The sequence below is a fragment of the Rhincodon typus genome, chromosome 26 (genome assembly GCF_021869965.1).
Source record: "Rhincodon typus isolate 14 chromosome 26, sRhiTyp1.1, whole genome shotgun sequence".
NCBI lineage: Eukaryota > Metazoa > Chordata > Chondrichthyes > Orectolobiformes > Rhincodontidae > Rhincodon > Rhincodon typus.
Genome location: NC_063357.1, coordinates 1,152,395 through 1,166,519, shown reverse-complemented (window position 1 = coordinate 1,166,519; position 14,125 = coordinate 1,152,395). Strand labels below are relative to the sequence as shown.

General features: G+C 45.6%; 2 protein-coding genes across 2 annotated transcripts in view; one reads left to right on the top strand and one right to left on the bottom strand.

Moving 5' to 3' along the window:
• The window catches only part of smg6 (SMG6 nonsense mediated mRNA decay factor), a 340,627-nt gene extending 329,962 nt beyond the window's left edge, over positions 1–10,665 (top strand). Inside the window, 2 exon segments of the mRNA XM_048612318.1 lie at positions 5,843–5,924; positions 8,921–10,665. Coding sequence (XP_048468275.1) covers positions 5,843–5,924; positions 8,921–9,051 — 213 coding nt within the window. The 3' untranslated portion in view covers positions 9,052–10,665.
• hic1 (hypermethylated in cancer 1) overlaps positions 10,662–14,125 on the bottom strand; it is a 4,662-nt gene continuing 1,198 nt past the window's right edge. Inside the window, exon 2 of the mRNA XM_048612558.1 lies at positions 10,662–14,055. Coding sequence (XP_048468515.1) covers positions 12,245–14,055 — 1,811 coding nt within the window. The 3' untranslated portion in view covers positions 10,662–12,244. The remainder of the gene's footprint in view (positions 14,056–14,125) is intronic.

Here is a 14,125-nt window from a genome sequence, read left to right as displayed (position 1 = left end):
AAACGTCAGCCTCTCTGCTCCTATGATGCTGCTTGGCCTGCTGTGTTCATCCAGCCCTGCGCCTTGTTGTCTCGGATTCTCCAGCATCTGCAGTTCCTACTATCTCTGACTCAAATGAAGAATCTGTGTACTCTGTGGCATTGTATAGTCATTGACAACAGCACAAGCACATTCTGGGGGCAGGAACCTCTTGGAAAATTCGCACTTTACCAGCTGCACCCCCAAAAACACTTTCAACTTTTGTACTGGATCCTTTAAACTAGCTACAGGTGGAACACCTTCAGGAAGGACTGAAATTGAATCAGGATGATGTCCTGAAATAGTTGCAGACCTACACTGACTTGATCTACAACATATGAGCTTTGTTACAGTGAAATGCAGGATTCAGTGCTGGGACCCTTGCTGTTTGTTATTTACAGTAATGACTTGGATGCGAATGTAGAAGGTTTATTTAGTAAGTCGGTAGATGGCATAAAAATTGATGGTGTTGTTGATAATGAGGAGGATAGTCTTGTGCTACAGTGTGATATTGATCAGTTGGTAAATTGGGCAGAGCAGTGGCAGATGGAGTTTAATCCTGTTAAATGTGAGATGATGATTTTGGGATGTCTAATAAGGCAAGGAGTCCTGCGGAACAAAGGGACCTTGGTATACAAGCCCATAGATCCCTGAAGATGTCAGCAAAGGTAGCCAGGGTGGTGACACAGGTATACAGGATGTTTTCTTTCATTAGTCAGGACGTAGAATGTCAGAGTAAGGAAGTTTTGTTTCAATTTTGTAAAACATTGATTAGGCCACAGGTGAAATATTGTGTGCATTTTTGATCATCTCACTATCAGAAGAATGTGATTGCCCTGTAGAGGGTGCAGAGGAGATTCACCAGGATGTTGCCTAAAATGGAAAGTCTCAGTTATGAGGAGAGACTGGATAGACTGGGTTTATTTTCTCTGGAGCAGAGGAGGCTGAGTGGGGAATCTGACTGAGGAGACAAAATTTATGATAGGCATAGACAGGGGAGATTGTGAGAATTTCTTCCCTGTGGCAGATGTGTCTTAAGCCCAGCAGACATAAGTTTAAGGTGAGGAGTAAGTGGTTTAGAGGAGATCTGAGAAGGATTTTTCTTTACTCAGAGGCTGATAGATATATGGAAGGTGCGGCATGAGAAGGTGGCGGAGGCAGATATTCACAACTATTTAAAAAACATCTGGATGAGCACTTAAAATTCCAGGGCATAGCATGGTAGGCTATGGACCAAGTGCAGGTAAATGGGATTAGTGCAGTTTGGTGTTTGTTGGTCAACATGGATATAATGGACTGAAGGGCCTGTTTCCATTCTGAATGACTATGTTTTGTTTGGACCATTAGCTGATGAAGCATTTCCCCAGTCTTTTCCTACTCCTGTGTTTTGTGAGGTTACACACACTGGCCTGATGCTGTGGGCTAGAAGATACAGAGGTGCAAAAAGAAACTCTGAAATGTGCTCTGGTGTTCACCAATTCCGGTCGTCATTCCCATTTCTTTCAGCGTCAAGCAGAGCCCTGCCTACTAACAGTTACACATTCAAGGCATATCCATTAAAAGTGCACAAAGCAAACCGATAGATAAATCCATAAATAACTAAAAGTAGGGAGAAGCCATCTCCTTTGGCAGGTGAATGGTAAACAGTGATAGATTTAAAGTAATTTCCAAATGTGCTAAAGGGGAAATGTGAAATTTCTTCAGAAAGAAGGTGGTTATGATCTGGAAGTCACTACCTGAAAGAGTGGAAGTATCGGATTCCACAGGAAGTTTCAAACAACAGTTGGACACGTACTTGAAAACTAATTTGCAAGCTCATGGGTAAAAAACTGGCAATGGGACTAGCAGCATCTGTGCAGAGAGAAACAGAGTTCAGTGGGAGAATCAAACCAGGCTCAAAACGTTAACTCTGTTTTAACATTTTGAGCCTGGTTTGATTCTCCTACAGAACTCTGTTTCTCTTGCACAGATGCTGCTAGAAAAGTTTCTCCAGCACGTTCTGTGTTTGTTTCAGATTTCCAGCATCTGCAGTATTTAACGTTTATATGGCTATGGAACTAAATTGGTCAGTAGTTGCTGTAAAGTTCCTTAGCGAATGCAATGCGGAATCATCCTTTCACGTCTAAAATCTGTGTTTACATCCAAGCCAAAATAATCTGTCTTTTTTTATGAAGGAAGATTTGAGCACTAGAATTGTTGTTCTCAGTGAATTAAAGTCCAGAATGTTTCTGCTGTGGTGATTCACAATCATTATTTAAAAATTGGAATCTGGATGTCATTTGCCACATAAGCTAATGAGAATAATGACCTGAGCATTGTCCAATGAACGGAGATGTTTTTGAGCTATGCCCAGTTTCTATGGCAGCTTTACAGGTCTAGTGAGAGGAACACAACAGCTGATCAGGTAGCCGTCCTTGCTGTGGAGCTTGGCCAATATGAAAAAGTTTAAGAAATTCCTGCAAGTCTCAGGGGCAAAGAAAAAAGGCACAGCTGCCAAAGAAAGGTTTGCAGACCACCCACTGCCAGCTGCAGGCAAGAGTGTGACTCATCACAAGCTTTTTACACAGGAACTAGTGCAGGAAAACGACTGAGAAATATAAAATCTACAGCAATAAAATTGTTTCTCCTCTCAGTCACTGGGTACAGCTTTCTGCTTTAAACCTGGACCCTCAGTCAGGTGTAGTTAAATATTGCTTATTTAATAATGGTTATTAAGTCACTTGCATCAGTACATACTCCCTCCTGCTCAGTTTCAAATTGTTCATGTATTGAGACTGTGTGGGCTATCAGGATCTCTCTTCCTGCTAATAACTGTTGGGAGTTGATGTATTTGAAGACTTGTAGTTACACTGTAATTCCCTATAAAATTTCAATCTCCTTTTTTGAAGTAAGATTTCCCTCCAATGTATCCTCTTCCTTAATTGATTTTGTTCATCGTACGGCAAGGCATGGCTCTGATATTTCCTTTCATATGGACAATAGTTGCACTGTGCTCTATACTCACCAAGTAGCAAGTACGCAATCCATCGGCTGTGCGTTGATCAGCTGGAAAGTATACAGTTGTCCCCTCAGTGCAATGTACCAAAGTATGTCCAGAATCTGCTTTACTTCATATCTAGTGGCGTTCTCTCACACACGCAGTCTTCATAACAATGCCCTGTGGTAACACCAGTGCTCATTACAACACCGATACCTACATCCTCTCCTGGCATCTACGCTTGTGCCCATGTCCTGCACCATCAGCTATAAGCACGAGCAAAATTCCTTCTCTAGTTTCCACCCATTCGCCTTTTTGTAGGGAAGGGAAACAGATTATTCCAGGTTCTTCCTTCTTGGTCTGTACCTGCTGATATCTGCTATAAGATTTGAGTTGGCAGGAACAGTCAGATAGCCTGCTGACATACAAAGTAAGAGCAGAAGTTGACCATTACCTGTAGATAACCCTTGACTTTTCTTGAATCTATCCATCTCTGTCTTAAAAATGTTCAATGTCACATCTCCATTGAGTATGGTCAAAATCTCACAACCCTCTAAGAAACAAGTCCAGCCTGTCCAACATTACCTCATACGACTCACTCATTGTCACACACTGTCCCATAGTCAACTGGTTTAGCTGTGTTTTAAGGAAGTTTGTGGAATGATGAGGTTTATTTACTGCTAATGCCCATGATGAAGAGACTGATTTCAAACTGAGCTGAAATATCCAGTCTGAAACTCGGATTTAACAGCCGCTAGACTTCAGGACCAATATTCTAGACAAAAGCCATTCCCTCTAATGGGAGGCACCTGGATTCCACTGGGGACAACTAGCACCACCTTGTAGTGTACATTTTAATTTCTTATTTGCATTGTTCATCAACTCCGGCCTCTGTAAATTTGGTTGCTTGTGGTCTGTCTGGCCCTTGCCCTGGTGCCCTCTCATCTTTCTAAATTGGCACATGGGTCTCAGTGTTTGAAATTTAGAATGATCATTCCTGGCTTTAAATTATTTCATGCACTACTGCTTCCTATTTCTGATGCCATACAACCCCTTCGCATCCACTCTCCACCCCACTTGAAGAAGTTTGTCCTCTGGTTCTTGCCTTTTGTGCGCTTCAAACACCCCCACTCTGCCCCATGTCTCGTTGTCTGGATTTTTTTCTTAAACCCTCTCACCTGGCATCAAGGAGCCCTAGCAAAACTGGAATCAATGGGTATTAGGGGGCAAAAGCTCCAGTGGTTGGAGTCATATCTGACACATAGAAAGATGGTCTTGGTTGCTGGAGGTCAATCATCTCAGCTCCAGGACATCTCTGCAGGAGTTCCTCAGGATAGTGTCCTAGGCCCAACCATCTTCAGCTGCTTCATCAATGACCTTCCCTCCATCATAAGGTCAGAAGTGGGGATGCTCACCAATGATGGTACAATGTTCACCATTCGCGACTCCTCGGATACTGAAGCAGTCCACGTTCAAATGTAACAAGATCTGGACAATATCCAGGCTTGGGCTGACAAGTGGCAAGTAACATTCTCACCACACAAATGCCAGGCTATGACCATCACCAATAAGAGACAATCTAACCACTACCCCTTGTCATTTCAACAGTGTTACCATCACTGAATCTTCTGCTATCAACATCCTGGAGGTTACCATTGACCAGGAACTCAACCAGTCTCACCACATTAACACAGCAGTTACAAGAGCAGGTCAGAAGTTAGGAATGCTGCAGCGAGTAACTCTCCTCCTGACTCCTCAAAGCCTGTCCACCATCTACAAGGCACAAGTCAGGAGTGTGATGGAATACTCCCCACTTGCCTGGATGGGTGCAGCCCCAACAACACTCAAGAAGCTTGACACCATCCAGGACAAAGCAGCCCGCTTGATTGGCACTACATCCACAAACATCCCACTCCCCCAACCACCGACTCTCAGTAGCAGCAGTGTGTACCATCTACAAGATGCACTGCAGAAATTCACCAAAGATCCTCAGACAGCACCTTCCAAACCCACGACCACCTCCATCGAGAAGGACAAGGGCAGCAGATACATGGGGAACACCACCACTTTCAAGTTCCCCTCCAAGCCACTCACCATCCTGACTTGGAAATATATCGCCGTTCCTTCACTGTCACTGAGTCAAAATGCTGGAATTCCCTCCCTAATGGCAGTATGGGTCAACCCACGGCAGGTGGACTGCAGCGGTTCAAGAAGGCAGCTCACCACTGCCTTCTCAAGGGGCAACTAGGGACTGACAGCAAGCAACACTCACATCCCGCAGATGAATTTTACAAAAAGCCTCTATCGTCTTTTCACGGTACTCATTCCAGCCCAGCTTTTGGACTAGGTTTTTGTGGTGGCTCTTCCCCAGTCATTCTTCCTTTGGCTTGATGCCTTTTTTCCTCTACCCTTCTCTGATATGTCAAAAGCCATTTTACATTGAAGGTCCTTTATAAATACACCTTCATTTCATTGAAAGATAAAACACCTGAGATCCCTATGGCTGTGACCTGATACCCGTCAGCACCATAAGGTAGGGGAGAAATTAAGGGTAATAGCTTCAAATGATTTACAGCTGGGTACACTGGGGGTTGGCTTGATTGGTCTGAATTGGTGAAAGTTCTGTCACAAATATTCTGGCCACATTCATCACAACTCACTGACCCACATGCAGTCTGCTGGAAGAAAATGTTATGTTCTTTAGAAAGGAAGGAGAGAATCTCTGATGGATTAAATAGGCATGGGAACTGGTTGGAAAGTATTAGAAGGGCATGAGGAGCTTTTATTTTACTACCTGTGGTGTGTGAAGCTGCTGAATCCTGATCTGTTTTTACTTTTCTCTGACAGGGTAATAATGATGACTTGATTCTCTCGTGCTGCCTTCATTACTGTAAGGATAAGGCTAAGGACTTCATGCCAGTGCACAAAGGTATCTGAGCTTTCCCTTGTTTACAGGGACATGTCCGAGCTGTTGTGATTCGGTTGAGAGAATGATCACATCTATATGTGAATGCCAATTTCTCCCTGTATATGGAACAGTGATTGTGTTGGGTATCTATATATCACAGAACAGTAGACTAGGAACAAATGTGTCACTGCTCATTCTTTCCTATCTCACAAACCTGGATTAAACATTAGAGGGGGGAGAGGGAGAGTGCAGCAATTATCTGATATCATCCATAGCCCAGCAATATCCCCCTCAGATCTTACCTGGAAGGTTTTGGGTTCACATCGTATAAAGTATGGAAGTCAAACTTGGGCACATAATCCAGGTTTGACATTCCCAGTGTAATTCTGAGCAAGCGTTACACTATCAGAGATCCTGTCTTTCAGATTAAACTTTAAACTGAGGATCTGCTTGCTTTGTCAGGTACATGTAAAAGATCACACACCACTTTTTGAAACCGTGCAGTGACGTTCTCCCCATTGTTTTGGGCCAGTGTTGATTCCTTAACCAACACGATCTGGTCATTATCACATTACTACTTGTGCAGAAATTGGCTGCTGTGTTTCCTGTATTACAGCAACATTTCAAAAATACTTCATTGCCAATAAAATAGTTTGGGAAATCCTGAGGTTATAAAAAGCACTATTGAAATTATAGAGTTCATAGAGTCCCTACAGTGTGGAAACAGGCCATTTGGCCCAGCAAGTCCACAACGCCCCTCCAAAGAGCATCCCACCCTGACCCATTCTCCTACCCCTGCATTTCCCATGTCTAACCCACCTAACCTAAACATCCCTGGACACTACGGGCAATTTAGCATGGCCAATCCACCCTAACCTACACATCTTTGGACTGTGGGAGGAAACCGGAGCACCCAGGGTAAACCCACGCAGACACGGGGAGAATGTGCAAACTCCACACAGACAGTAACCCGAGGGTGGAATCGAACCTGGGTCCCTGGCGCTGTGAGGCAGCAGTGCTAACCACTGAGCCACTGTGCCGCCCATCATTTCCATCTTTTCTTTTATCTGTCAAATTTGCGGTGTTGTTGAACAAGGAGAATGTACCGGACCATATTCGTCATGCTGCCAGTGAACTAAAATTGCCTGTGTGAGGCCACCCAGATTTCTATCTGGAAATGACAAAGAATTGTGTAGATTAGTTCTCAGTGCCGTGATTTAATCTTTTTGCATACTGAGACACAGTTGAGAAATGTTGCCTCTGTAGTAAGAGGTATTGCTGAAGCTTACATTTGAAAGGATCCCTGAGTCACACTTCATTATTTTGGTTGTTCCCCAACTCTCCCTGTATAGATGCAGCTAAAAGCAGGATATGGCAAAGTGGAAATTGGGTTGTCAGACCTGCTGCACAATTTCTTATTGGTGATGAAAACAAACAATGGATTTTTTCTTTAATTTTGTCTAATATTTATTGTTTTTCTTGAAGTGACAAGGTATTTTCTTGCCAGAAACAGCAATATGTTTGTTAGCTGAGAATGTGCTGAGTAATATTTGACCACTGACTAGAATAAAGGTGACACTTGTGCCCCCTTCCCACCCCATATCAGATCAAGAACTTCGTATTGTCAGATTTGTGAAGTCGCAGTGTCTGACATGAGCATATTTCTGTAAACTAGCATGAGGTGTTAGAACCATTTCAGTTATTACAGAGTGTAATCCAGCATGTTTGACACTTGGCTGACATCAGTCTGAGAAAGTTCAGGAATTAGTGCACAGGTGACAGTCGTGGATTGAATAATTTGGCAAATTTTATTATCTACACTACTTAAGGTAACTTGGTACACAGAGTATGGTCCAAGGAAGAGCTGAATAATTCTTGCTCAAGGTGTGGATCTGGATTCAGATGCATTTGTTAACATAAGGTCATAGAACGGGGGCAGCACAGTGGCTCAGTGGTTAGCACTGCTGCCTCACTGTGCCAGAGACTGGGGTTCATTTCCAGCCTCAGGTCACTGCGTGGAGTTTTCACATTCTCCCTGTGTGTGCATGGGTTTCCTCCCACAGTCCAAAGATGTTCCGATTAGGTGGATTGGCCATGTTAAATTGCCCGTGCTGTTTAGGGATGTGTAGGTTAGGTGGATTAATCGTGGGAAATGTATGAGTATAGGGATAGGGATAGGGTAGAGGGGTGAGTCTGTGTGGACTTGTTGGGCCGAATGGACTGTTTCCACACCATGGAGATTCTGTGGAAAAAATATGAATTGACTTTATGTAGGATATTGTGGGATGATTGATTTTGATTATTGTTAATTGATTTGGAATGTTATTGTCTCAGCTGCTGTGTTGTAATTTGTCAGAGCTGTAAAAACGTGAGCAGAGCTTTCAGAGCATCTTGTTAGTAATGAATTAACCTGGAGCCGCCTCAATGAAATGAAGATTTTTACTGAGCTTTGCAGTTCGAGCTAACAGAACTGCATGATTATAATAATGTTAACACAGCAAGATGAGGATGCCCTCTTCACTTCTAAATATTGTTCTTACCGTTAACTATTGATTTTTCCGTCTGTTCACAGTCCCACTGATTTGTGCACACCTTCAAAGGCAGCGTGTAAGCAAACACTGCTGTAGAAAAGTTTCTGAAATTGATGTACAGATAATTAGCATGATGTCTTGTTCTTGTTGCTTGAACCATTTGTCATTGAGCAGTGCAGGACTCTAACACCAAGTGAAAGTAATATCTACAAAAACCTTACATGATATAATTAATCAAACAGCCTTGTGTCATAGCTCATTTGATTTTATGTTGTGTAAAGATGCATCCCTTACAACATAGTTTGTTTAGCTTGCAGGTGTTTGAAATATGTTTGCAGGGTAACACTGAGCATACGCCACATTGACACTGTATGATGTACAGGCTACGTTTATTGTCTGTTTTAGCCTTACCAGACAGGCTGCATTTTGTGGGGAGTATGTCCAGAATGGGTAGCTGACCCTGAGACTCCTTTTCTTTTTCTCCAGATGAGCCCATTCGCCTGCACCGTGATGTTGTATTGCTGACAGATGACCGGAATATGAGGGTAAAAGCTTTGACTCACAATGTGCCTGTTAGAGCCATCCCTGTCTTTCTGAAGTGGGCCAAGGTGGGATGAAGAAATGGAGCCAGGAAAAACTCTCATCCTCTGGATTCCAGTGAAAATCGTCGAGAGCCCCAGAGCTCGACCATGGCAACCCACCCCTCCATTAAAAAGCTAACATTAAGAGATGACGAGAATCAATATGCAGTAGAAGATTGTGATTGGTTACCAAGAAAAAAAACAAGTAAGCTGAAGAGGCAGGTCTTGAGATGAGACTTTTGATGGGTCTTTTCAGGAGCAAGTTGGTCATGGTGGGTTAATAGAGTAATATGAGAGGTGAACATCCAGATGCAGGTTGGTGAGAGGAAGCCTTCTTAACCAGCGGAAGGAAAGGACACCTTCCCTGGGGGGAGGGTTCTTTGAATAATACGTGGATTGTTTTGTGATGGAGATGGAATAATCCACTCTGCTTTGCTCAGCACGTCTGTAAACCCCACCGTCACCCTGAATCTTCCTCATATCAGAGGCAGAAAGGAGAGAGGGGAGTAAGCTTTGATGATTTGATTCGCTGCTGGTTCTGTGGTGTCATTTATTTGGCAGGAGGAATTTCACACAAAGAGAGAAGAGTTAAAATAATTTACAATAAATTGAACCTGACATGGCCTTGAAAAAAAGACCTCTGTAAGGTTAGCCTAAATTCAAGGCAGCTTTTAAAGGGTCATGTTGAGGGTCACAGTCACAGTATTGCAGATAAAGCTGGCTTTTAATTGGCCTTGTATAAAAGGATTCCTGGCACCAGCCTATCGTCAGGTTGATAATGTGTTCTTAGTCCACTGGGTCATTGCATGATGGAGATTGTAGAGTTACCAGATTAAAACGGAGGGATGTTTTATTGAACTGCGGTTTACTATTTCCCTACGTAGTAGACTATAATCTGGTGAGTCAAACACAAGGCAATGAGTGTGCTACAGTAGCAACTCCAGTGTGAGCTGGTTACATACAGCTGCCCTTTCACAAGCTGCTCGATGCCCAAGACCTTTGGCATTTGGGGGAAGTTGGAGATAATTCAGTTCAAGGAGGGCCAGAGAGGGGTTCTGTTACACTGCGGGCCAATGATTGAGATATCTGGTGCCTCCTAATCCCTGGTCCCTGCCAAGCTATCAAGTAGCTAGGACAGCTACTCAGCTTTGTGAAGTTAAAACATGCAGGGCTCAGTAATATTTCAGCTGAGAAAGTCCGTACCTGGTTCTGTGGTTTCGGCCCCTTTTATGAAGCAAAGCAATTTCAAAAATTGGTTTATTTTAGACTTGTTTTCATTGCTTTTTTTTTAAAGAAAATAGACTTAGATGTTTAGATTTGGTTACAGGTGGCCAGGTATCTGGATTTGGTTTTATTTACTGTTGAGTGGACTTTATAGAATAGTGGAAACTTTTGGTTTTAGTGCAATGGGAGTGAGTTCCGTTTAATTTAGCAGGTGTGTATGTGTGTGAATAAAATAATTTAGCATGTTATGTAGATCTGCAGTATCTAGCCAGTTAGTTTGGTAGCAGATAGCCTTTGTCCAGTGCTGCAACCAGCTGAGGGCAACTCTCTTCCCTGTAACGTCAAAACATTGTCATGTAGAAGAGAGTTGTAGTGACTTAGCAACTCCTGTAACTACCAGTCCAATAAAAAAGAGATGAAAAGACATGTCTATAACCTTTTAATTGCTATTTGGTGTTTTTATAGAAACAAGTTTCACGGTGAAAATTTTTTGTTTGCTCATTTACAAAAATACAATTATAGAAACATTATCCCACCGAAGCACTTTATACAGACTGATTGGAAATATAAACAGTACAAATACATGCAATAAATACATTCATTTTAATGCAAAAAATTATAAAAATACTGTTTTCTTGTATTGCAACATTATGTGAATTGTATTTTGGCTTTTTAAAACTTCTTTTTTTTAAAAAAAAGACCATTTGGGTGCGAGTCTATACAGACCAACTTTGGTTGCATTGAATTTCCAGCAGAGTGTCTCAGGGACACAATTGATGACACTGTGCATACATTTCCCCCACCCGCTTCAATAGGACCATACAAAATAGGCAATCTTTACAAATCCCTGCAAAAAACATGAAGGTAACATTACTGGCAAGTTGCATCTCATGCTAAAATACTGCACTTAATAAGTGGCGCCCAAATTCTCCAAACTTATCTGGTTTATTTTGAGGAACTAACTTCTTACCCGTTCCACCGTCTGATCTCTGCAAACTTCCAGATGGTTTGTCAAGTACGATCTCACTTTATAAACTTTCTCTTGTTCCGTTTAATGCATCAGCAAAATTTATTTTCAATTCACCAAGCCCTGTGTCTGATTTCCAGCTCAGTTTCTGTCTTTAAAAGTGAGAGATCCGTCCATTTAAATCTCACTGGGACTGAATCCGAATCGGAGACTGCGCCATTCAACTGAAACATGCTGATGAAGTGAGTAACTCCTCTGTCAGCTCACTTGTGATTGTCTCGGTTACAGTGTTCAGAGTTTGAACAGTTTGAACGGTGTTCCATTTGCTGATTTGTGTTTGGAATGAAATATGTACAGAGCCTCTAGGTAGGTGAGGTGGGTACCTGGGGACTGGGCTCCTGGAGAAGTAGGTGATGGGGTGGGATGCCAAAACCAAACTGGCTGGGCAAGTGGCTCGGATTAATGCAATGTGTGAATGTAAGAGCAAGTGAAAATGGTGGGATAAGGGTTAGGAGACAGACATCAATATCACAAACAATTAGAATAGAATAACTGATGAAAGCAGTTGAAATAAACTACCCCTCGTGCCGAGAGCTCAGTGGCTTTGGTTTAAACTGCTTTGGACAGGAAGCTGGTTAAAAGAGACAAGGAGTGGTAGCTCTCAGTTTTTCATTGGTTCAAACCTTGAAAGGGATCTCAGCATGTCCCTCTGCTAGTGGTTGCTCCCCATTTCTGGATGAGTTTCACAGTGAGTGAGATACAATCCCCTTACAACCCCCAGTCCTCCTGCTTCCAAACCCCTCACAGTAACTGACCCCCTCCCAGGGGAAGTGTCTAACTGGGGTGGGAAGGGTAGAGAAGGGGGGAGTAGTTTGTGAAAGTGGCTTAGGGGAGAGAGGAGCCTGGAACCTCCCAGGATTTGGATTCAGTGACCTCAGATTCCAGGCTGGGAAGAGAACACACAGTGGCCATTCCTGGGTGAATGTGCCCACACTCTCCAGTCTGAGTCAACTCTGTAACCCCCTCCTTGCTCCCAAATCAATGGGTAGGTCCTGAGCCAGGGCCAGGGGGTAGGAGGAGTGCAGGGTCTTGCAGTGAGGCTGGTGGTGGGAGGTCAGGCACTTTGTCCTGGTGACTGGCACCCACTTTGAGGGGGTAGAGCGTGTCACCCAGCTCCAGCCTGGCCTTGCAGTCTCCTGTGTGCATCTTCATATGGCTGATGAGGTTCCTTTGCTGGGCAAACTTCCCCCCACAGATCTGACACTCGTACGGTTTCTCCCCAGAGTGGATCCTCATGTGCTCAGTGAGGCGGTACTGGCGGGTGAAGCGCATGCCACATGCTTCACAGGCAAATGGCTTGAGGCCCAGGTGGCTCCTCATGTGGCGGGTCATGGTGCCCCTCTGGGTAAACTTCTTGCCGCAGATACTGCAGGGGTAGGGCCGGGTCAGCCAGTGGGTCTTCTCGTGTTGCCGGAGGGTGGCTGGGTCCTTGTAGCATTTCTCACAGCTTGAGCAGCGGTACGGCCGGATGAGGTCCCCCAGGCCAGGGCTGCTCTTGCCCACGTAGGGGCTACTCTGTTCAGCCAGTTCTCGGTGCAGCAGCTCCTCCTCGGTGTGGCTCTCCACATGGGCATTGAGCTGCTCTGAGCTGGGAAAGCCTTTCCCACAGGGAATACACACGTACAGGTTATCGCCCAGGTTCTCAGGCTCGAAGCTCATGTGTCCGCACTGTAACCGCTGCAGAGGCCCAGGGCCCAGGCCCAGGCCCAGGCCCAGGCCGTATGGCTCCTCGCTGCTCGTGTCCTCGCAGCTGCTCTTCTCGTCTTCGGCCTCGTCGCCAGCTGCAGTGCGATACCTGGGCCCCCCCGGGCTGGGCCCGGGCCCTGACCCTGGCCTGGGCCTCGCCTCTTCTGTGAACTGACTGGGCGGTTCCTGCTTCAGCCACTGACACAGAGCCTGGTCCGAGGGGTCAGGCCGGCTCTGGCTGTCGCTGCCTGGTGCCTGTCCTCCCCTGAAGCCGCTGCTGCCGTCCGGGGACAGCCCGTTGTCCCCATCCCCGGGCTGCAGAGAGGGGCCCGATAGGCCGTTACTGAGGAGGGAGCCGGCCTGGGGGCTGCTGTGTCCGGCCTCCTGTTCCCGCTCATCCCGGGGCTGGCTACTACCCCCCAGGGGGCTCCGCTTGGACAGGTCGAGGCCCAGCAGCTGCGGGGAGCCGTGTTCGGCCAGGCCCATGTCAGCAGCAGGGAGCCGGGAGCTCTGGGTCGGTGGGGGTGCATACAGCTCCCCGGCCTGGGTGTTGATGCTGTGGGCCGGCGGTGTGTCGAGCAGCCTGGAGCCCACCGAGTAACAGGACTGAATAACCGGGGTGCTGCTCCTCAGGCCCCGGCCCAGCTTCCCGTATGAGGAGAGGCCGAGGCCTAGGCCCAGGCCCAGGCCGGCCCTCATGTGAACATAGCTGCCGTTCCGCTTCAGCTTCTTCTTGCACAGAGCCACCAGGTCCGGCAGCTGCAGGTAACTGGCCGCCGCCAGGATAGCCCCCAGGTTCTGCTCATTACACAAGTCAGCCTCAGCTAAAGCCCCGGTGTAAATATAATCCAACACAGTCCGGAATAGAGCGGGGCTCACCATCTCCGGATCCAGGTTCACCAGGTTGTCGTGAACCACCAGGGATTTGAGGTAGACACTGCTGGCCGCCAGGATGTTCTTGTGGGCCCGGAACAAAGCGTTCTGTACCACAATGATCACATCGCAGAGGAAACCCTTGGTGCGCTGTCGGTTCAACTGTAGCAGGAGCTGCTTGGCGTGGTTGGGCATCTCCATGGGCTCCAGCATGGGCATCATGTCCCCACCTTCAACACAAAACACAGGCAACACACTCACTGACTGAAGGGCACCGCCCTCACCCCCCTCCAACACCGC